General features: G+C 42.7%; 1 protein-coding gene across 1 annotated transcript in view; it reads right to left on the bottom strand.

Annotated features, from left to right (window-relative positions):
• RAPGEF1 (Rap guanine nucleotide exchange factor 1) overlaps positions 1-24,334 on the bottom strand; it is an 87,066-nt gene that overhangs the window by 48,170 nt on the left and 14,562 nt on the right. The window contains exons 2-3 of the mRNA XM_054083919.1: positions 5,371-5,510; positions 976-1,154 (exon numbers count right to left, since the gene is read on the bottom strand). Of these exons, the coding sequence (XP_053939894.1) occupies positions 976-1,154; positions 5,371-5,510 (319 nt within the window). The remainder of the gene's footprint in view (positions 1-975; positions 1,155-5,370; positions 5,511-24,334) is intronic.

Genomic DNA, 24,334 nt, shown 5'->3' with positions numbered 1-24,334 from the left:
GGATTTGCTATCAAAATAACCCCTTTGTGTCAAAAGAAATAAAAGAGCATAGGTAGGCATGACAGGACACAGCTTTTTGAGAATGCCAGATCCCTTTTTTTTTCCTATGAGGCTGAACATGGCAGGACATACATAAGGGATCTGTGCTGTGATACACGCTGTCTCCAAAAAGAGAGACTTATCACCCTGTGGAGGACTCCACTGACAACTGACTATGAAAATTCTGCTTATATGGGTAAATACAGATACCCAACTGCCAAGGTTGTGTTAGTTCACTCCTGCGTGGCTTGACAACTCCACAAATCCTTATAAACCATGCTGAGCTTTGCTTTGCCAAATTTCTACATCTTTTCTGGCTTCAAAGCCACTGTCTAACTGGTTAAAATATAATACACATAATCTGTTAAAACATTGCCCAAATAATCTGTTGAGAGCACACAGGAATGAACTTGGACTGGTTAATCTACTGAAGTACATCTGTTTACTTCTGTTCTGTATCCGACCCAGTAAAATCCAAAAAACCAGGAAAGAGTGCAGGCTCAGACTTCTCTAATATCAGGAATGATAAATGGAACGCAGAAGGGGATTACTCTGAAGATAAACTCTTTTTCAAGTTAAAGCTATTGGATTTGTTAGCTTTTAGTATACCATCAAGGACTGCAGAAACAGCATAGCATCTGAGAACCTCCTGCTAGTAACTGATGAGTTTCCAAGTTTGTGCTAAGAATCAGCCCTTCCTCCTCCCCAAAACCATTCTCATTTGCTTTATCTTCCCACAGCAATGGGCTTCTTTGCAGCAGGGAATCTGCTTTTAAATTATGTTTGAAAACTATCACGTAATTAGTAAAAATAGCAGTCACACCATCAGCCAGTGCAGCATTTCCTCTCTCCTGTGCGATGCGCTTCTTCAGAGATGGGAGAGAAGCTGGGAGCCACCTGGTCTGCCGTAGCCCCAGACCCAAGAAGGACACTTACCTTTGCTGGATGTGCGGATCGGTTTGCACCAGGGGCAGGATAGCTTCCAGCACTTTACTGGCTGAGCCTGGCAGCATCTCTAAGACTTTCTTATCAATTGCCATTTTGTCCACAATAGTCTTAAAGTAGCGCAATGCACTGACGACCTCCTTTTCCTTCTCCTCTAGCCAGGATACATTCTAAAGAGGAAGGAAAAAGGAGAGATATGTTAAAACCTTGGGATTTTTAGGGTCAAGGTTACTTTAACTTACCTGAAGTATGGTGACACTGAATGAAGTACATTCCATGAGGACTGAAGAAAACCCCTCTTACTCCAAATACCTGGAAATTCCATTATTTTTTTTTCAAAAGAGCAGCCAGTGCAAAATTGCACCCACACTTGAACTTCCTGAACTCTGTGCATTCCAAACTGAAGGCTGATCTTGATCAGTTTTAGGTCAAGATTAACATTACTGATGATGTGAAGGGCACTGCCTTGAAACCCACAAGCCAAACTGGGAAGGTGAAAGAAATGAAAATATACCAAGTACAGATAGTAATGATAATGCAAGACAAAAAGCTACTGGTTTAAAATACAGTTGACTCTCTGAAGGGTTCAAAATCCTTTTACCTTAAGCACGTCTCACCATCAAAAGGTCTTTTCAACAAGTCAATGCAGTGGATGAGCCAAAGGGATATAATCACAAATAAAAAACTCCTTTGCGATCAGTCTCCAACCTAAGTCATTTTGTGATGCTGCTGGGACAAGGAACTCACACGCTCTCCATGGGGACAGGCTGTGAAAGCTAAGTTTTGGCATCAGTGAATGAATGCTTGTAGAAAGGAACAAGTCACTGAAATAAAACTGAGTTGTGGTCACCAACTTCTGTGCCACCACTGACACCAGAAGAGGAAATTCAGAACACGATATCTTAATGGCATTCTGGGCAGGGGTATTTTTTAAAAGTTTACCAAGTATGCCTAGAGGACTTCTAATGCCAAGTATAATAGTTCCTAAGTGAGATTTAAATTAACTACTGAACACTGCTAGAAAAGGAGCAGAGAGCTTAGCAGAGTCAGGTTTCATCCATTATCTACACAGTAAATTCAGCTTCAAGAATTAATGACCTATGGGCATTGTGTGCTCCCCATACTCTTGTCAGCCGTTAAACCGCTGCTTTTCTGCAAAATCAGGCCAGGAGCCCAAAAGGTTTTAGGAGAACAATTTATAGGCAGCACTGGTTAGTAATTTGGGGCCGGTTGCATAAAAGGATTAGAGTCCCAAGTCCCATCTAGCTCCAACTTTAGAATTCTAAGTCCCAATCCAAGCTCTGCGAACCACTCGGTCATTTTTCCATCTCATCTGGGAAGTGCCCAAGCCCAGCTGCTGCTTCCACTTTTTCACAATATTGCTTGCCAGGCACCTCGAGTTCTGATCTGCAGCCCACAGTGCCCCGAACTCCCTTGCTGAGGAGCACTGTGGCAGCTTGCTGATGTACAAAAACCAACATTTCCCACTTTTTAGGCATGAGTCCTCACCACTGCACAGTTTATTCCAGGATACGAGACGCTCAGTCCCATCCATGAAGGTTTTGCACTTCATATGAAAAGGCCACATGGTTCAGGGATGAGGCAGCCTGTGTGTTCCCCGAGTATGACTATGGCCCAGTGGTCAGAGACCTCAAACAGAAGTGAAAAAACGTGGATTGCAGTTCCTGCTCCTGTTTATATATTTCATTCAACAACAGTTTCCTGTAGAAAGGCTTGCGACTTAATAGCTTAAACACTCTCCTGGCACAGAGGAGGGATGCGCTTGACTCAGACTTCAGGGCTGAGAATGAAAAGTATGAACACAAATCCTTCCACTGAGCACATCAAGGCGTGTAAACCCAGACACGTTTGGGACACAGCCCTTTTTATTGCAACTTCCCTGCTAGCTTTTTGGGTGACATTCCCTAAAAGCACTTTTTATGAATCCTTTTCTGAGGTCCAAAGGGATGTGTGCATACGTGCAGACACAAACACACCCAGACAAAGACAATACATGCTACACAGCACTGCAGATTCTGCTGCAGAGCTCTGATATATAAACGTCAGTTGTTGCCATGAGGCTGAAATTTCTAACGTTGAGTGCTTTACTCACTGAAGCAATAAATCCAGAGAAAGGAGTCACCTGGTCGGATGGATGGATATGAATAAAATCTGGTGTCTCCATCTCACAAGGCTAATGATATTAAATTCTTCCACCAAACATGTCACTGTGTCCCTAAAGTAAACATACAGTGGTGCCCCTCTGGGTTGGCAGAGACCCCTGAACTAATCTCTCATTTCATTTCTCAGCACAGGTGAATTTGCCCCAGCAAGAGGGCAGATCTGTGGCAGGTGCTAAAGCGGCTGGACTACTTGATTCACCCAGGGCATGAAATGAAATAAACTTAACATTTTGGCAAACCAGCATCTCCTCTCCACTCCCCTGCCTGCCTATTTTTCATGACTTCTGAAGTTTTCCTTTAAATAATCATTACAAATGCATCATGTGTGAGACACAGCTGACACAGAAAGGGTTACAGCAAGCTGTACAGAAAATACCTGATTACAAAAGCTGGAAGAGTCCCTTTTTTTGCCTGCATTTTGGCAGTGAAAAACCTATTATAACTCTACAAACAGCGCTGAAGGATACTACTGTCCTAAGCCACAGTATGGCTTATGATAAGAATCAAAGACAGAGTCCAGAGGACAATAGGAGGCTCTGAAAAACCTCCCCCTCCATTGCCCACATCGAGGCATAAAGGGGAAGAGAAGGAGGAGAAGCCGTCTGCATGGGTTGAGCACAACCCTCGGTTACAGGTAGTGATTTTACATTGATTTTGGCATTACTATTCCTCCGCTACAGTGATTATCTACTTCAAGAGTACAAAAATAGCATCTTAAGTACTTAGGAGGGAGGAAAGGATGATATTTGGTGAATCAAGTGTGTCTTCTGACAGAAAATCTCCTGTTTGTCAACCGATGTCTATATCCCAGTGAGAGAACCTGGTGACAATGCAGCTATACCCTCCTCCCCAATCCCTCCACACAAAACTAATGAGCTGACTCCATCCAACTAATTGATCAGTTGGACAATAGCTATTAAAGTAGATAAGTAATGAGCCAGGATGAGCCAAGAATCAAAAATATTTCACAGCATAAAAATGTATAAAGCTTAAATAATAATGTACAGTAATAAAGAATATCGCAAGTACTTTGTTTCCCAATAAAAATATCTCGCATGTTCAGCATGTCCTCTGCCATTGGTTTTTAGAGAAAAGAAAGAAAAGCAAAACCTTCACCTATTGTCAATACATTAATATATATATATGCTATAGAACAGCACTTTGAAAAGGGCTTTCCATTTTCTAATTTATTTACTATGTAGTCAAGGAAGGCCTGTAAGGTACCTGAATATACCATCCTGAAACATCGTTGGTGTTAAAAGCCTTCAAGAAGTACTCCAGATCTCTTTTTTATTCTTATTTTTCAATAGCAGCGTGGGAAATTAAAGCTTCATCGTCTTCCACCTGATGGTGCAGAATAGGGCTGGGAAGCCCTGAAGCAACTTTGCTGGGTGCTAAGCACCTCACACAGCATAAGATAACTGTATCTTGCTGACTGCTCTCAATAACACCCCAACAATCCTCAGCAGAGATAATCTAAAGAAGTGTGCACGTCTGGTGCTGCGCAATGGATGACACTTTCAACATCATAAATAACCTCGACTGTTCTTAACTTTTGGCTTAGATTTATACTTGAAAACTGAAGAAGCACTGCCACAGTGATCGTCTCCAGTCTACGCAATCAGGTCAGAACAGCAGAGGAGATAACACTTTGATAGCTTCGTGCTGGGAAAGGGTGGTGACCTCAGCTCCTGGAGGACTTGGAGTGCACTGGGTCTCAGGAACGGTGTGCTAGAATCCGTAGCTGCTTGAACACATCTGTTTGACTCTCTCTGCTGATTCATCAGGGACTGAGCACATCTTTGGATCTGCTGCAAGGATTTGCTCGCCTGGGTTTTGGGGTTTTTAGAAGGATCACACCCCAAGCTCAGGCTGTTATTCAGAAGCTGTAAGCATAACCATAGCGTGTGCATGTGGGGACGATGCGTCAGGCTAGACGCTACATTCCATAATGAGATATTTAAACGCTTATGGAAGGGGGTCTCATGAGGCTCTCCAAAGGGAAGTACATGCCTTGGTTGCTCTTATTTTATACTACACAGAGCAGTTTATAACTAACCATTGAATAACCCTGAGAATCCCTGGAAAATCTCCACCATTCTGCAGAGGACAAAGTCATGCACTGGCAGCAGGGTGCAGGATTTCGACAAACTGAGTACCAGCAAGAAACCATCAAGACTAACAGAACATGTCCTTTGCTTACTTTGTTTGCTGACTTCTCTGGTGTTTTCACTGTCAGGTCAGCTTGTTTTCCTTTCTTTGAAGGGGTTCTCTTTATTTTTGGTGAATGAAACTTTCCTTTCAACTTCATAGTGAACGAGGACAGATGGGAACGCTCAGAATCTAGAAAGACACAAAAATGCGTTACTGGATTAAGGTAAATTTGTTGAAACCAGGGAAGTTGTGTTACAGCATTTTCTGGAACACCAGCCTATGAAAAACATTGCAAACATGTAAATTTATTGAGTGGAACAGGATAAAAAAAAAACCCCAAATTGTGGCTTTCTATTATGTTTCCAACTGCAATTTCACCATCATTTCCCGCTTCCCCTTGGAGGCAACAACGCTGCAGTGCAAAGGCAGGAACAGCAGGATTGCTACTGCTCCTGCCTGGGAGAGAAAAGGAAAAGCACCTCTCTTAAAAGTACTTAATCTCCAGCAGATCCCGAAGTACTTTACAAAGGAGGCAGTCATCGTCCCTCCTTTGCAGATGAGCAACTGAGTCAAGGGGATGAAGTGACTTGTTCACAGAGCTCTGGCAAAGCAGAGCTGCTGCTGTGTCTTGGCTGGGGGTCAGGGTTCTGTCGGGTACCCAGGCCTGGTGGCTGCTTCAGGAAAGGAGAACACAGCCCGACATAACGCCCTTCCCAGGCTGCAGATCCTTCCTTTACCAGCTTGGCAGCATCACCTTTGGATGTGGCTTCACGGCCAATCTGCCAGCCCTTGTCATTTGGGTTTCACTTCAAATGTAAAGGACAAACCAGAGAACCGAAGAACCACTTCAATACTGGGACATCTCCAAAGAAGTTTAATTACAGAACTGCTCACCCCTTCCAAAAACTGTACTTTTTGTGGATTCAATATCTAAAGGCAGAAGTCTCAAATGTTTGCAATAATGCCATATGCAAACTTAATGCTGAGATGTATTTGTATCTGTTTAGTGATGAGGCTAAATAAAACGAAGCCGCCTTGAAGAGCGATTTGCAATGTATTTTGAGCAAAAAGCACTTTAATAAATGAAGGTCTGAATTGCTCTCTAGTGTCCCATATAATTCAGCAGAAGACACCAAACTCGTCTTTAACTACACTATCAAGAAAAGTAAGCAGTTTTGCTGTGTTTCATTTTTCTTTTAGATTATTTGGGAACTGACTGCACTGGCTGCACTGAGTCAGAACGCCACAGTCCCGTGCATGCAGCACTGCACCACCTTGTTAGCATGCAGAGTGCAAACAGAAAAGGCTGCTGAGTCAAACCTAGCACCCAGAAGCTAAATACCACACTGCAGCACAAACACCGCTCCTCATACTCAGAAATCACCTAACCACAACTCAAGGGAGGGAACCTGTGCTGGCCTCCTCGTAAGGGCTGTCTCCCTTTTAAACGTGTTTCCTGGTAATGTGTTAAGATCCTGCTATTAAAATCTTCACTAAACCCAAAACTCTTGTTAATTTTGTCTTCTAGATCAAAATTTTGCAGGCATCCTATTAAAGGCAGCTGCATCAGCACCGATTATAATCTGGTCTGACGGCAGACTTGTTCTCGGTTTACAGGTGTAAATGTTAATGCACTGAGGAGGGAGGCACTAAAAACCTTGGTCACTGCAGATAAATCCAGACGTATCAGTTGGCCTCTGAAGAATCACTCACAGCAGCTGGCACCCTAACTTAGCAACAATTTACGTCATTGCTTTACATCCACAAGGAGATCTCCAAACCTTTAAACCCTCTCTGGCTCCACAGGGTGCTGAAGGTCACCACCGCAACGGCTCCTGGCTGCTGTGATCATGCTCTTGCACTCTCCCCCTCAAATAATTCATATTTATTTCACACACCATTTGAGAATTTCCATACATGTGCATGTACGCATGCTTGCTTGCCAGAAGTCAAGGCTCTGAAGCAAACAATTGCAAGAATTAATCTACAGGGAAATAATGGTAGAAGCAATCAGGTGTGCCTGGCTCCTCCACGGCTTGCAGTGAGATCTGTAAGAAAATGTTCAATACCTTCAAAACCCTTAGAAGCTTATGGCGATAATTTTGCCTTGTAGGGACAAAAAATTTGGAAGGGAGAAAGATTTCAGAAGACTACAATTTCCTTTTCTCCTCACCAGACACCTCTACCCACCTTTACAGCGCAAGCACACAAGGAGCTGAGCCACTGCGTGTGCACGACACCTCTAAAAGGAGATGTCTTGTCAGCAGAGAAAGTTTCTCTCCTGCTGACAGCAGATGCCCTTCACCACCACCCAAAACACTGCCCTTCACTCTCTTTACCTTTCTGTCACATCAAACCCTGAATCATTTGCACACCATGCTCCGAGGGGACATAGAACTACAGAGTGCGGATGGGAGCAAGTGGCTGGAGAGGAACGGGAACTTCTTAAGATAGCACTAACAAAGTAAACCAGCTGATTTTTGCAAAAATAATAAATCCTATTGTTTAAACAGCCCTGCTAAGTCCTCCTTTGAAGATCACAAATTAATGCAGCTCTTTACTACTGTGCCTTTCATCTACAACAAGCATTTTCCAGATCTCATCTGCTCATAAGTTTCTGATGCATTTGCAGTTAAACAAATGAGTCACAAACCTATATTCCCTGACACATCTAAAATAGCGCTTTTCTTGTTCTGAGCATATTACAAACATATCTGTCTCATTCTTAAACAGTTAGGTCTTAACCTTACAGATGGGAAGCAGCACAAAGGTGAAAAAACTTGTCTGAGCAGAGCAGAGGGTGAGTCAGTGACTCCAGCACAGCATCTCCATCGATGCAGGCCCTTGTCCCTCTCCCCACAGTCATGAATCAAGCGGTGAAGTTACTATTATTATACTCGGTATATGTCAACAGGCATCATTCAGCACGACAGGCTTTATGGTTTTGAAACAGATATATCATTCAAGCGTTATAAAATGAATTTTCATTTTAATGAATGGATGATGCATAAAAGAGAAGTTACACTTAAGGTATTCTAGATCAGAGGTGTCAAGTTATCTCAGCTTCTACAGATGAAGATGACATTTTCCTGCAAAAAGCACAGCTGAGTAAGACTTCCTAGAGCACTGCTCTGCTTTGAGAAAGTCACCTCCTTTCTGCTATATCCTAATTTCAGTGTCCTCTGTTTGTCCAGTTAAAAACTTCAAATAATTTGATAACGTACAGAGAGAAGCAGACAACAGAGCCATGGCAGCGCTCAAACCACCTCTCCAGTCCCTCCTGTTGCCCCTCCTGTCTACTGCCTGCCTGTCTACAGTAACCAAACCCCTTAATGCAGGCAGCATTGAGGTTGTTCCTGAGCTTGGTAGTCTGCCTGCTGGAAATTGTTCTATCATATTACCCTTGCCTCTTACTGATCAGTAACTGGCAGTGTTTAACTGGAGTCTCAGCACCAGCCTTCTGCACTTCTTCTCCTTTCTGGCCCGCAGGAGCGTACCCTGTACTTAATTCCATGCAGTGTCCAAATATTTATAAGATGAATGAGAAAAGATAGGGTAATAAACTCGATGGAGTGATTTCAGCTGGAAAATAGTTGTATCAAAGTGTTTCTGTCTCAAAGCTGACTTTCCGTTCCCTCATTTCATCTGTCTGGATGCTCTGCTGCTGCACACAACTGGAAAAAAAAAAAAAACCCTCCAAAACTACTTTACTATGGATCTGAAGTTCTTGATTTCTGACTGGAAGTTTTAATACGTCACTCGTTTCATTGCTAATTCCATTCCCCTATTAATGAGGCTCCCGTTCAGTTGTGTTTGAACGCGCTCCAGCTGTTGAGTCATGGCCCTGCTCAGCTCTCCAGCTCGTCTCCCTCTGGCCAGCACGCGTCTGGGGTCCGACCACACACACAACCTGAGAAAGCTCCCGTTACACGCCTCCTCCAAACAACCTCCAGGTACTGCTGGAGGGTTTTCTCAGTACCCACCAAGCCTGGCACCCTGGGAGCCCCTTGTCTCCCACCAGCTCCGGCAAAGCAGTGCTGCCTGCCAGTTTGCTGACAGAAAGCTAAATCTGGTAAGGAAAGAACTTCAGATTTTAAATGACAGCAGATTAAGAAGCACAGAGGAAGGCAGATAAATCAGCTTATGTGCTTGTGGGTGAAGAAACTAGGCTGCTTAGGAGAAAGCCGGCAAGTCAAAGACCAATGTCCACCCCTGCCGCAGTCAAACGGTTGCTTCCTACTTGGATTCAAATGAACATCAAAAACTAAGCTGAAACACGTGCACATTGGTGAATTCCACCAACCTATCCTGACAGTAAATTACTTACTTTAAAGTCAAAGTGAAAGTTCAGCCTTTTACAGAGCTCAGTCACAGCAGACTTTCAAGATGTCCGGTCCTCCTGGTTGGCTGCCTACCACACCGGCTGCACGTAACCAGCACACGGGAGGCTTCAGAGATGGGAAATAACCCCTCATCTGCTTCTGGACCTCCTGGTCATCTTTTATCTCTACAACACAGCTCAATGGCAGGGAGGCTCCAGCAGCAGGAATGGGCAACTCTTCAACTGGTCTAGTGCTTGGATCATACCAAACAAATGGAAAAATAGGCTTTTTTCTTACTAAAACCCCCTTTAGAATATAGTATCTTTTCTTTCCTTCATGTGAAAACCTAGAATCTCCATCTTCTTTCACTCTGTATGTGTTAACACACTGAAATGCTGCAGCTTTAGAGGAGACAAAGCTTTAAAAAAGGGTTGCAGTTCAATTTCCAGCTTGAATTGCCTCTTGCGGCTTGTTAGAAAGAACGAAGTGGAGTCTAAAAATCTTATCCCACAAATGGTTCCCTTTTTAAAGGCCATTTGGGACTCTGCTGGACGCACATATTTAAAAGCTATCAGATTAAAAATAACAACGGACATCTCTCTCATGTCATAATGAAGCTATTGTGCACTTTTTTAATCAACTGCTCCTGCCATTTATGCCACGAGTCCTTTGAAGGCAGAGGTGACTTATGTAATGAGTTACACAACGATGCCCATTAAAATGGCATTTGTTCCCTTGGGCTCAGCTCCATCACTTCTGGAAGACAAAAGGCAAGTTGCAAGACTTCAGCTAAACCCTAACTGACAGGGACTTTAAGAGTTCTGAAGCAAAAGGAAAAAATAATGAGCTAGAGTTCACAATGACCTTTCCGTTAAGGTTGTCTGTTTGGTGCTGCGATGTGCTACTCAGTGAGGGGCTACGGGGCTGGCCCTACAGCTCTGGCTCCTCCAGACACAGTTCTGCTGTCAGAAACACAAGAGAATGCTTTGGGACAGACAGATTGGGCATGAGTGCTTCCGATGATAATCATGAAGCATGCTGCAAAGCACAGATCGTTCAAGGTTTTATACGCATATTATATATCACTAGAATTCCTAATCATTTCCCTTCAACCCTCTTGAAGGCAAAGCACACAGATCTATGGGGGCTTTGCTTTGGCTAAAGCCTTTGGGCTCTCCTGTAACGCAAACATTCAAATACTAGCAATTGATGGAAAATCAAAGCCTTCGAGCTTTGCAAAAATCTTGCTCTGACCCGACACTCAAATAGCTTCTCCCAATCGCCAAGTTCCTCCATGGAAGAGCTGGCAGAGCTGATGCAGGAAGAATGATGTGGAGCTCACCAGTGGGCTGTGGGCAACGCAAAGTTACCGCAGGGGCACTTTTAAGAATAACTTTTAATAATTCTGTGGTGGAGGTCTTCTTGATCTTGTGGCAAAATGTTCAAGCCTGCCAGTGTGCAGCTACAAGGACGGAGAGGAAGCATTAGGCTTTCAAAAATGGCTGAAGAAACAGATGAAGAGAACCCCAGACACGTCCTTGGCCCTTTTACACCCACAGTGTGGCTCAGCTCCTGCATTACACAGCAAACAGCCTTCTGATACACTTCACGCCCTCTTTCTTCAAAAGTCTTGGGGATGTTTAGAATTCTAAAAATGCTGATATGCAGCACTTGTGCGATGCTGCATGTTCTCAAAAGGACAAACTGGGATCCAAAATACAGAAGAGACAGAATGTGACAGAACAGAATTAAAATACTCTTTTTAAACATCTGAGCGTATCACTGCTGTATCATGGGTGCTACAGAAGCCTCAGACCTACACCACTTCCATCTCCGTGAGCTTACTTTTCTCAGCTTTGCCATTGCCCCAAGAAACTGAAGCAGAGAGAATTTATTCAGGGACAAAAAAAGACCTGGTAGGCAATTCAGAAAGGAAAAAAAGAGGGAGGGTCTAGTGTCAATCAGGAAGTTTGCCCACCCTAACCTTTGTACCTTAGGTGGGGCTGTTTGTAAGCTGCTCCAAGTGCCTCTCCAGGGAATCCAACGCTAGGAGAGCCGCCAGGTTTTAGAGGAAAACGGTGGAGGAAGGGCAGCTCAAGAATCAAACAATCATTCTTGAGTGTTAAAGAAATTTTTCCTTTAACATCACGTCACCTTTGAAGCAGCCAGCAGTTGGGAGCAGCAAGACCGACTGCCCTTTTTCTTTTCTGGCAACATTACAGTGAATGAGCATAAACCAGCGAGCATTAATGATGTGCAATGACAGCACAAACTTCTATGGAAAAGGGAGGCTCAGTTCCCTCTCAGCTGGCCAGGCAATGCTCACTGACTCACAGGCTTCATTATTTTTTAAATAATGGAGGCCGCCCTCTGGGGCCTCCAGAGGAAGCAAAACATTTTTATTTGTCAGAGAGCACATTTTTATTTTGATTTTTTTTTTTCTTTCTAAGCAACCATGAATGAGGCATCTCCAGCTGCAGCAGCCTCATGTGGAAAGAGCTCACAGTGTTTGCGAGGGAACTGGGAGGCACACAGGGCAACTTATCAATTCAGCCACGTCTCCCGAATGCAGTGAAAAGGATTGGGTCAACCTACAACATTAATTTTATGGTGCATTAGTATTACAGCTCCTCTTCCTTCCAGCTACACATTTGGAAGCAAATCTTTAGGCTGCAAGGAAAAGAAGATACACCAGATCAAGCAGCAGGTTCAGAGCAGCTGACCAGGTTCACTCATCACCCTCTTTTAGCTTCAAGTATTTCAGAAGAGAGAAATCTCCTTGCATGCAGGTATATAAACCAGAAATCCTTTAGCTGCTGAAAACTGCAGCAACAGGAAAAATACTGAAAACGTACAATTAGTGGAACAAGGACAGGTTTAAGGGAGTAGAACTTGGCTCCCTAACTCCAATGTCCTCCAGCCCACCAAAGCTGACTTTGAGACGTCTTTTTGAAAAAGATACTGTAATCGGATGACAAAAAACAAACAGGACTTTTGTTCTGTCTATCTGAAAGCAAGCTGCTCCAACAGATTGGTCCCATCTCAACTCCCAAACAGAAATGTTGCCCTTCACCAAAGCACTAGTAAACCTTTGTGCGGCATCTGGTGAGTCTCTGGTAACCCCCCATTTAAGTACTGATTTAGCGCAGTCCTGCAAGCCTGAAAGAACTAATGGGATTACAGCACTGGTAACATGACCCACAACTCCCCCTGTGCCAGCAACTCTAAGAGTCAAGTAGCATCCAACATCAACATGACTGCTGTGGTCCATGCTCACTCTGCTCTACACATAAAAACCACCAAGGTCGTTAACTAAACATTTAATTTTAAATGGAAAATATAATCCAGCTACAAGGCATAGCCTCTGCATTAGTTCAGCAAACAGCTCTGAGCACAGAAATTGCAACGGTCGCGAGGGAATCTTGAACTTCTCTGTTCACCAAACATGACTTAATATGGGGTCTGTGGGCATCCCCACGCATCTAACGGCTTTATGAGGATACAGTCATGACAGTGATTCAGACATCTAAAAATAAAGCCCCACAGGCACAAGTATGCATGCACACTACCTGAGTCACTCCAGGCTGCAGGGAGCATGTGAGCCAAAGCTAATTCGGTTCATTCACCCTGATGCCATGGCCAAGCAAAAAGCCTTGTCACTGAGCTCTGCTTAAACTCCGTCTCTCCTCCTCTCATTCTACCCAAGTCCATTTAGACTCTTTCCACACAGAAAAACCTTTGCTAGGTATGGGTTTCAATTATATGGCTGTCACCTTTGAAACTCAGACCTGAAAGATTATAACGTGATGTTGCTGAGACTGTTTATCCATCTCCAAGGTGATAGAATGTCGTCACTGGCACTCTGTGGGACGGCAAGCAGAAACGCATTATTTTAGATGCTTTAGGGAAAAGCCTAATTGCTGACAACCTGCCCACAGGTTCAACAGCTGAAAAACAAGGTTGTAAATGAAAGTCTTGGCTTTATAGCTAACCCACAGCACCATTTCTGAATGGGAAAAACGTGGCCCTCTCTCATCCTCAGAGAGTAACCTCAGCTCTCATTCATTAGGCAATGGAAAAAAAAAAAAGAGAAGCTGGCTCGGATCTGCCTGACACAATTTCCAGTTGCTTTGGACATTACTAATTATAGTCATCTTTATTTTTGACCTCTGATTACAGACTCTTCGCATATTCAGACTCAATTTCAAAGCTAAACCCTCTTTTCTACGAGGCTTGGGAGGAACCTTATACCCTGCCCAAAAGCCACCGCCCACACTCATCTGAGCTGAGCACAAGAAATAAGATCAAAACATGGAAAGCATTTGCTTAAACATGCTCAATTTTATTTCCTTCTTCAGCAAGTGCCATAGATTAAGGGCAACAGTCCAGGTGAGGGTGTGATGTAAGCTCTTTTCCATGGGTGTTAAGAGATGAGCTAACTCCCCTGCAAGGAAGCCTCATTTCTCACTGTTCTGACTAGCACTGTATCCTCAGGGCTCAGATGCTGAAAAGCAGATATCGGTTCGGTGAGATTAAACATGCCTGCACAACTTCAGCGCACCATGCTGGGGGCTCACATCTCTGCAAGAGAAAGAAAAATGAATTTCAGGAACCAGGCCAGCACCATCTCCTAGAGAGACATTTCAGTACCAGTGTAAACCTCCCTAATATTGCTTACTCAGTAGAACAAGGTATGACAGGAGGGCTATGCAAATCGCTTAACTTTGAAGTGCTACTACAGTGCTGCCCCAAAGGGCCATCTCTCTATCTCCGCGTACACAGATGTGTGCAAAGTGATACAGCAGCACCGGAGGTGTGAAATTTCTGATGTAATCAGGTCAGAAGCTGCTTCTCCATTACTGTTGTGCTGCTTGCATAAAGGGTTAAGAAGCTTCAGGCGATATCCTCAGTTCCATACCCTATTCTATATCTGATAGGATCTGCAACCAAACCACCAGTTTTATTTGCCTGCCTACAGGCAGCAGGAAATTTTAGTCTTCTACAAGCACAATTTGAAATAACAGTGCCTCCAGCAAGGGGGAAGCCGAGATATTAATTGAACTGAACAGCCCAAGAGGGAGAGGAAATACTAGCCCTGGTCTGTGTTAGCTGTGGGATTAGCACATCCCTGTACCATCATGGCAGGGACATGAGGTGGCTTACGGAGTCTAAGTGAGATGTCTATCCTTCACTCTACAGCACATAAACACTGTAAGTTACTTTAGCAGCAAACAATTATTTCCGACAACTCTCTGTTTTATCTTGTCTCTTCCTGCCTGAATTAAAACTGCCTGGTTACATCGCTCCTACCGACGCCAGGCTTCAAGGAGAAGGCACACAGCTATGAAAACTCATCTACTCAGCAAAGCCTGACTTTAAAGATATTTTTGTTTGGTTTAAAGAGATACACAAAAATAAACTTCTACAGAAGCAAACCCTAGCAAATGTGTACAAGAGTCACCAGAAACACAATGGGAATCTGATGGAATCCATGTTAACACAACTGAGCCTACTGAAGACTTAAGGCTTTGGTAAAATCTAAGTGACTGTTTCCATGCTACTGAAGCCTTAAGTGGCCTGCAGCATGGAAACAGTCACTAAAATTGTACTTGTTAATTTAATGCTGAAGAAAAAGTACCTGTTCCCCAGCTACTTTGGAATATTACGTAGCCTAACGCAGTAACAAGTTTGGAACCCCACTTAAGGAGACAGATGAGCCTGATTTCTTTGGAGCTTATTTCTTTGCTAGCAACGTTACTTCTTGTATCATCCTGGGACCTGTATTTAAACAGTTACCGTTATCTTTTATGGAAATTACCAAAAGTGGGCCCTACTAAGAATCAATTTCTACTTTTTAATAAGCTTCCAGTTTCCCTATGTGGGAAGCTGGCCTGCATTTCAAGAAGAAACACCTTTAACGGGGTGAAAGCTAAACGGAGTGAAGCTGAGGCTGTATTTTACCAACACCAAAGTTGAACCTTATCTCAGCATCTCTTTACAATCCTGCTGAAACAATTATTTTATCACCGAATAAATCTTGGTGAAATAACAGCTCCTTGAGTGAGGTTTTGCTAACAGCCTTATCATATCACATCCCATGCAAAGCACGGCATCAGGTTTCAAAAGTGAGATCTTGCCAAGAGCTGTACCTGCCACAGAGGCACAGTGTGCTGCACAAATGCATTTGAAGACCAACATTAAATCCACGGGAAAAAAAAGTGTGTTTTAAACCCCCATGCTCAGTTCCTGTGGCAGAGAGTCTGTAAGATTCTATAAATAAGAAATAATGTTGCACGGTATTTATATTTAATTTGGTTTTGACAAAGCAGTAAAACCACAACTGCCAAAGCTATTTAAGTCTCTGCAACACAACACGTGATTGTGTGGCGATCCTGCTGTCCAACCCCGAAAGGTGAATCAATACTAATTTCAGCTTGTGGTACATTGAGCAATACTTCAGGAATTCAGGAGGTCCATTTGGAAAACAACAACTAGTCTGTAACGAGAAACTTCAGCTCCTTGAGGCTTCAAGACGTGTGGCACTAGGTCTGGCAGCCCTCGGAGGGCTGCAGGTCAGGTCAGGCTATGCTCCATCATGTCCAGAGAAGGCTGCCTCTTTGGCCTGGCTAAGACGGGTGCTTTGTCAAAGCTTCAGTGTGATTAACTTTATGCTCCTTCACTGTGAAAAACATTCAATAACCTCCTGGTTTCTGCAGTGGATTTAGCATGTCATAACAGTTGGGTTCAGAAAAAAATAAATATGTGTTTATTAAAGTACCTTCAGTGCCATTATTACACAGGTAAATACCTCCCAGAGCTTCTGTGCTTAACATTATCATCTGGTAACACAGAACCACCCTGCACAAACTTCACCCCTGTTGGATTCTGAGCCTTCAGCTGAATCCAGCTAATGAGTCAAAAAAATTACACTGCTGTAAAGCAACAAGAAACAGTGGAAACCATCTTTCAACTAATAAACAACCACCTATAGTGTTGCAAGCACAGAACTGACTTTGTACGCATGATCCATGTTTATTAGTATTATTTTGCAGTGTAAGAAGCATCTAGTAGTAAGCTTTGTAGCAGTCTTGTTAAAACCACAGCTTTGTATTAGTATCTAATATCACGCGTGCTAAAAATACTTAACGTCTAGGAGAGTATGTGTCTGAGACTCTGCAATAACAACAAAATAAGAGGGCAGACTAGTGACCCTACAGATCACCAGAAACCTATTTTCTCTACTTTTATCTGAAAATTCATTGGGGGGGGGGGGAGGGGAACAGGAAGAAGAGGAGATGGGGTGCTGCTTGGCAGAAACAGCCATGAGTTATGGGAGGGGGCTGAGAGGAGTTGAACACTGCAGCCGTTGACCGCAGGACCTCAACAAACATCTGCTCCCCACAAGGAGCACTCTCCCACGATGCCCTGCATGACTTCTCAAGATTCCCAATCTGAACTAGGGCTTCATTTATTTTAGCATTAGGAAAATTTCCCTTTCCTTTCTACCTTGTTTACACACTTACACAACAAAATCCATTTGCCTCCCTCCCCAAACAAACAAGTCAGTTTTGCCTTTCTTCCCCTCTGTGCACTCATGAACTCTACTCTGAAGCTCAGCAAACAAACTCTCAGCTACTTCTACTTCTTAACTGCTGATTTCTGTAGAAGAATGACAGATGGAAGAGATCTCTCCTGCTTAATTTTTGGCAATTCTGCAGTCAAGAAGGTCTGAATGCACTAAATGGGCCATCATTCTTTATTAACTTGAAAATCAGCGGTGAAACTATTGCAAGGACTGCAAAACACAAAGATGTCTCAAACAAATCCCAGAAAAAGCATCTGACTTGGGCAAACCTGCTTCGTTAAAACAGGTTGAGAGTCCCATGTTCCTCTGCTGAAGGCTCCTACAGTGTACATGACTTCAAAGAACACAAAGCATCTCCATGTCCATCCTGATATTAATCATAAGCCACAGGTACAAAACACCCATAATGGCTTGATTGCTGCCATTGGATAAAACCCCACCACTATATACAGCAGTCACAGGGCTAAATGAAACTGAACTGATTAATTTAGAAACTCTGAAACATGCCTCTCACAGAAGTCATTTTCAACAACTATTCAAATAATTTAAAAAAGATAATTAAAATACATATATAGAAAATACTTCAAGCATAGCCAATTAATTCACCATTTGGTGGCAGAGAACAGAGCAGGTGAAGAACTGAGCTGGTTTTCTGGAATCTATAGGATTCTGTACTTCTAGGGAGATCACCTGAAACTATAATAAACCAGTAATTTATCATGATAAAACGCACCAACATTCAAAGCCACAAGAACCTTACAGCCCAGAGTTTACAAGTGAGAGGGCTTTGCTATCCAAGAAAGGTCATTCGAATCAAGCCAAAGGTTGCAAACTCACACACAATATTCCCAATTAAATCCCTGCATGGTTTTACTTTGGAATAAGACTGTCCGCTTGCAAAGTGGAGTTAGTTAATTAGAAGACAAACTGGCAATAAAGGGAAATATTTAGGCGTAATATGGGAAGCTGTTTCTCAGGTAAAGTCCAGCTCTGTCAAACAGAGGTAGATTAGAAACCTCCAAGGAGAATTTTCTCATAGTCACACCCCATAACACTCAGCGGTCTGTTCTCAACATTGTTTGTATATATTTCTTTTTTCCCAGTTGGCAGGAGTGGGCCAGAAATTCACAGCACAAATGGATGAGAGGTGAGGATTCAGAGCATGTGACACTTGCCATCAGTCCCACAAAAAGGTAATACAGAACAGACGCAAACCACCATGTCAATACTGGCAGAGGACCTACCTGGACGACAGCAGCTCAATTCTTGATGTCACTGTCAGTGGCATTAAAGGACATACAGACTAACTGTGATGCTGAAGCAGCATAATATTCCTATAATCAGCTTGAAATGCACTGCCATCAGAGTAAACAGTTTGGCAAAGCTGTCCAAGCAATAATCAGGTTACTGTGAAAGAAATGACCCATAGTCACAGCAAACGTGACTCTCCAGATATAAGAGTGCAAATGCTTACAGTCCCTTCAACATTTCAAACCAAGAAAGCACTCCCTCATATTCTTAATTACCTCCCACAGCAAGAGAGACAAGAGATTTGGAGTCTCCAGAAATTGTTACTAGTAGAGAAATCATCCCATTAACTTCCTAGCAGTAAGTCTACCAGGCTTACTTTACAAAATTACTAGCCAAACCAGAGCCTTTAATGAGATGATCAATTTGGAAATAATATTTTCCTTGAAGGAAAAAAAGAAACACCATTTTAATCTCGTGCCTAAGGAGCCGAGCCTGGCAGTGATCTATTCTTAATTTAAATAAACATTTTCTCCTATATATACATAACGCTTTTAAAGAGAAGGTCTGATTGTGTTGAATTATTGTATAAAGAAACAATCATCTCCAAGGTGAAAGGTAACAGCCAAGCACAAGAAAAAAATCACAACAGGAAGAAAAGAAATTACATTCCAGACATGACAGCAAATGACGCTGCTTTCAAAGCATGCTAGGGGCTATACAGAGCCCACTTACTGCAGATAAGAATTCAGATTGAATTTAGGAGGTCTAATCTGAAATACAGAGAGTCATCATATTCCTGGGGGTAAACAGCTCCAGAGAGCATCAGTGTTAGAGGAGGATGCTTCTACCAAATTACCATCACTCTTACTTGAATTCCCATCTTCTGGTTGTGTACCAATACGACAATTTTATCTTATCTTAACCTCAGTCTATAATTTTACCTCCACAGAAGCACAGGTCAGAAAGGGAATTCCAGAGTTCAAGCCCGCTCTCTTGCAGGATCATAAAAATCACAGCGTAACCATATCACACAAAAGGTCACCCACTGGGACCTGATGCAAAACATGGAAAAAGAAAACAAGGAAACAAAACAAACACAGAATATCCTTAAAGAAAGAAGGAAAACCCTTGAAACCATCGGTCCCTCCACTTAAGTGCTGTTAATTCATGACGATCTTGATTCTTACAGCTAATTCTAAATTTTCAACAAAGCATGTGTCATTTTATTTAAAAAATACGACCTACATTTGAATTTCTGAATAAGAGCACAGATGTACACAACGCTTTGCATGTTAAATATGGGGCTTTATAGTGGCTTAAAATTTCACACGTGCCCACTATTTAAAGGGTAAATCTGTTCTGACGGTGCTTATTGTTACAGGATCTAAAAAATACAGGGACATAGAGAGGACCTAACATGTGCGTCTTGATAGCAAACAGGCTCTCTACAGAGAGGCTCAGCAGAGAGGGGAGGAAGAAAGAGGCCGATCAGTCGTCAGTCAGACTCTTTTTAATCAGGTTGAAACGCTTTGCTGCAGAGAGGGGGGTTCAATCTCTCCAATCCACATTCCCATTCCTCATGCTGCTTTCTTAATTAGCAGCAAGTGGACAACAGCTGTCAGTAGCCTGGAGGCCAGAGAGTTATCAGGAAAAAGGGGCATGTGTTAAGGAGAGAGACATGGGGGCAGCCACGGAATGGGCTTGTTAAATGCTAGAATGGTCCATACATGCAGGAGATCCTTCTGCAGCCAAAATGGCACACTGACACTGAGAGGATGCTCTTCCTGCTGGCTTTAGTCTGGGTGTTTTAACATATGACTAATTGCAATTTGATTTTTATTCTTTTTTTTTTTTTCTTTTACTATTCCCATAACAGGAAAATTTAAGCTCAGAATAGAAGGAAATGGGAAAGCCATGCTAATGTCTTGATGAAAATACATTGGGGTCAATTCAGAGGCACAGCGTGATAAAGTCTTCAAGATTGTTCCTGAGCATTTAAGTGTGAAAGTTGAAGTGCAGGAGAGAGGGGCAGAAAAGATCTTTTACTTGAAGAACAGAGAGAAACTTTAGCAGAAGACACAAACTTAATCAGAGGCAACAAGAAGCCACAACCTCAAAGAAAGGAAAAAACCCTACTCAGTCATTATTGTTTGTATATTAAATCCTATGAGCCCAAGTCATTGGTTATGACCTTATTAAGACACATGTTAGACTAATGTGGATCTAATTCCTGTCCTAAAGACGTGATACCCTCCGGTCAATCCACGTGCCTGGATCTGAAAACACAACTCCCTGATGCTCTGGATGATCAAGAAATAAAATGATCATTAAAATTGTAAGCAATCAAATGTATTATTAAAATTTCCCACCGACCATTCATTTATGAAAAATTGCCATCGCCTTAACTCCAACTTCAAGAAAGCCAGGCTTCTTTCAAATTTGGCTTTAACCTACCCAGAAAGTACAGATTTGAGGCAATTTTCTGAGGCCTGTCTGGCAGGCTGCAATTCTGCTGGTTCTAAATATAAAACAGTTTTCTGAGCTTGAACCTAACACAAGGGAAGCTGGGCTGAAGATGGAAGTGTTTCCCCATGCTGCCAGTAGACTAGCAACACATTTAAAAACCCTCATCAAATTAAGTGCTTAATTACAACTCAGACTTTGAGACTCTGGAAATTAGGATAATCTTCTGGGAAATTTATTAGTCTCCCGCAAAATAAATTGCGACATACAAGCCAAAGAAAGCATCGAGCTCGGAGAGCATGAGCCCATCAAACCACACCTTGTACTAGATTCCTCACCCTAATTTCCGGAGAATACAAGGTGAGATCCTCAATTTAATTTCAGATTCTTGAGCCTTTGTGAAAGATTGGCATCAACATAACCAGGAGGCTAAATCATGAACAGTGGTCTTGTGTAAAAAGTTGAAAGTGTTTGTTGAGAAGTGCTGATGGGAAGGTAGCTGCGCATGGACCTTCTCACACTCAACTTGGTGAATGTAATAGAGGCAGGGCCACAAAGCATGTTGTCTGGAGCACTTTTCAACTTACCTTTTTTCACAGACACCTCAATTTTACCAGCAAATCATGGCTACAGCCATGCCAGCCTCCTCCATTCCTCTAGGTGGCATGCTCTGTGCACACAATGTTACCTGCATCTTCCCACAATGGAAGAGATGCCACCACTACGCAAGACTGCCTTCCACTCTGTCTCCATTGAGATCTCAATGCCTTAAAAACATCAACTAACAACCTGCTCTAGAGATAAACTGAAAAGCCCGCAAAAGCTTAAGGAGACGGACATGATCTGAACAAACTAACAAGTTAAATCACACCAGCATGTGAAAGAAGGGCAGACTTGTACTCACAATTCTTACCTCACTGCAGACAGCGCTTTCCATCACTACCCATCATGAAGTCAAGTATACAGAATAAATGCTTGCACAATGCTCTAAAAATGTAAAGCTCCAGATGAACACTAAGCATTACACATTTTCCTTTCTGATTCATGGAACTACTGCATCAAGGGAAATTGAATTTTGTTCTTAAAATAAGCCAGAACACCCCACCTTTCATTGTGCTCCCATCCTCATCAGCCAAGGCCTGAGAACCACATTCAGCAGCAACAGAAGCTCTACTGCTTGGGCAAGATGTGCATGTAGAATCATAGGATCATCAAAGTTACGAAAAGACCTCTATGATCATCCAGTCCAACCATCAGCCCAACCCCGTCATGCCTACTAAACCATGTCCTGAAGTGCCACATCTACAGGTTTTTTGAACCTCGCCAGGCATGGTGACTCCATCACTTCCCTATGTTCCTTTGCAGTGACATACGTACCATTATTTGCCGGCACATCCCTATACATCTCCAGGATAACCCCACTGAATCAAAACCTTGTGACACAGGCTCTTAGACAGGATGCACTACAAGCAACATGAGTGTATGCAACAAAGAAGTTGTAAACTAAGAGAAACAAAGGGCAGTGGGAGGTGACAAAGAAGAAATCATATCCTGGTATCAAAGACAACAAGGAACAATAACAAATGAAAAGCAACTCAGAGGCAGAGCTCAAACACAGAATGAAGGAAGTAAATGAACTTGGGCTGAAATTATCTCAGAAGCGGAGTTAGGAAATTACTGGGATTCACTTGTAGAATGCATCAGCTATAAGTGAAGGGTTTTCCCCTTTGGTTTCTTATCTCTGCGTACACAGTTCCCAGGAAGGTTCACGTTCAGAGCACAGTAGTTCTTTCCTACTCTTCTTTTTGTCAGCCAAAGGTCAGTGGTTCTGCTACAGCCACTGTACCCAGAAGAGCTCACCAAGGCCCAGGGTCCCCATGGGTGCTCATAGCTGGCATGGTACAGAGGGGTTTGGACCAAAGTAATGGTCTTTTTCCAGAAAATGTTAACTACATTGAAACATCTATTAATTCAAAACAAACATTTTGGTGGAAATAAATGGAAATCTGGGTAGCAGTCTTGACAAAAGTCAGCTCTGATAAAAATCGGAGGCAGACCATAACAAAAAAAGCCACAGCTTACTGATTAGGAAACAGAGGACAGAGAGAGGACCACCTTTCAAGTGTGTGCCCTGCCTAATATAGACCCAGCCTAAGTGACACTGGTGCTACAACACTAGGAAATACCAAAAGCCATGGAGCCAGCTGAGATGCCTACTTACAGAGACAGAAACTGCTTCATCAACTCAACACGGGATAAATCAAATAAACTTGTACCCTGGAGCAAGAGTCTGGGGAGTGTCCAGACAAGCCTTTACAAATATCAACCAGCCTGCAGTTAAACACCTCTCTGTAAACTATCCTACAGACATGGATTCCATAGGAAACAGAAACTTTTTTCCAGTCTTAAATTCTGAGCAAGTAAAAATATGAAAGCTGTTCTTGATACAGCTGAACCATACATTGGAGCTGATCATTTGAGCTCACGCTGCTTCCTACTGATATTCAGGTTTTCACAAGATTTTTCATATGGCTTACTCATAATGAACAGCTGCTCTGGCAACTGCTAGAGTCAGCATGTACTTCCTGCCTTGAAAAAGAGTCATCAATATATCTCAGTACAGAAAATCATACTCGCTTTAAAACAATTCATGATAGGGTTTAGCTATCAACTGGCTTCATGCCACCGACACTCCTTTAAACAATGGTTACACCCTCTATACAGCTAAAAATGAAATAGCTGAAAGGGAAGACGTTTTATACAAGTTCCCAGGGCAAAACACATGTGAGAAGCCCTGGTCTGGAACTGACATTGTTCTGCTAAAAGAATAAATATCTGAGCCCAAATCCTACTTCCTTTACCACCTCTCCAACCCGCACAAGAAGAAATTCCATCTGAGCTTTCCTTTTACACTTCTGGTGCTCTGAAACTGAATGAAATCCCAGCATTTTATAAAACTGTTGAATAAATTAGAAGTGCTGCAGATTAGGATTTAACCTTTTGTGAACATCACTTGAAGCGCCAGTGAGACCATTTGCCAGCTGAGAGGTCTGAAACTCTTTCAATGTTGACTTTACGCCGAATACAAATGTTGAGTGATCTGCCAGTACAGTGAGTCCTCAACCACACAGATCTCCTCGTGCAGCGATGCTGCTTACAATGCCTCCACAGTGAGACAGGGTGTCAAGACAAACATCATTGTATTAATTGCATCTGTTGATTAACCAGTCCAAGAACAGCTTTGTTTCAATAAAGGGCTTTATAAGACAGTACTGAAACGTTACTGTAAGTGTTGAGATGGATGGGTCAACAGATAAAATACAAAGGCATTTGTAAGGAGACTCTTGCTGGAGTAATTTGATAAGCTGCACAGCTACACATAATGATGGTCT

This window comes from Cuculus canorus, chromosome 19, assembly GCF_017976375.1.
Source record: "Cuculus canorus isolate bCucCan1 chromosome 19, bCucCan1.pri, whole genome shotgun sequence".
In the NCBI taxonomy this organism is placed as follows: domain Eukaryota; kingdom Metazoa; phylum Chordata; class Aves; order Cuculiformes; family Cuculidae; genus Cuculus; species Cuculus canorus.
This window is presented reverse-complemented; position numbering and strand designations above follow the sequence as displayed.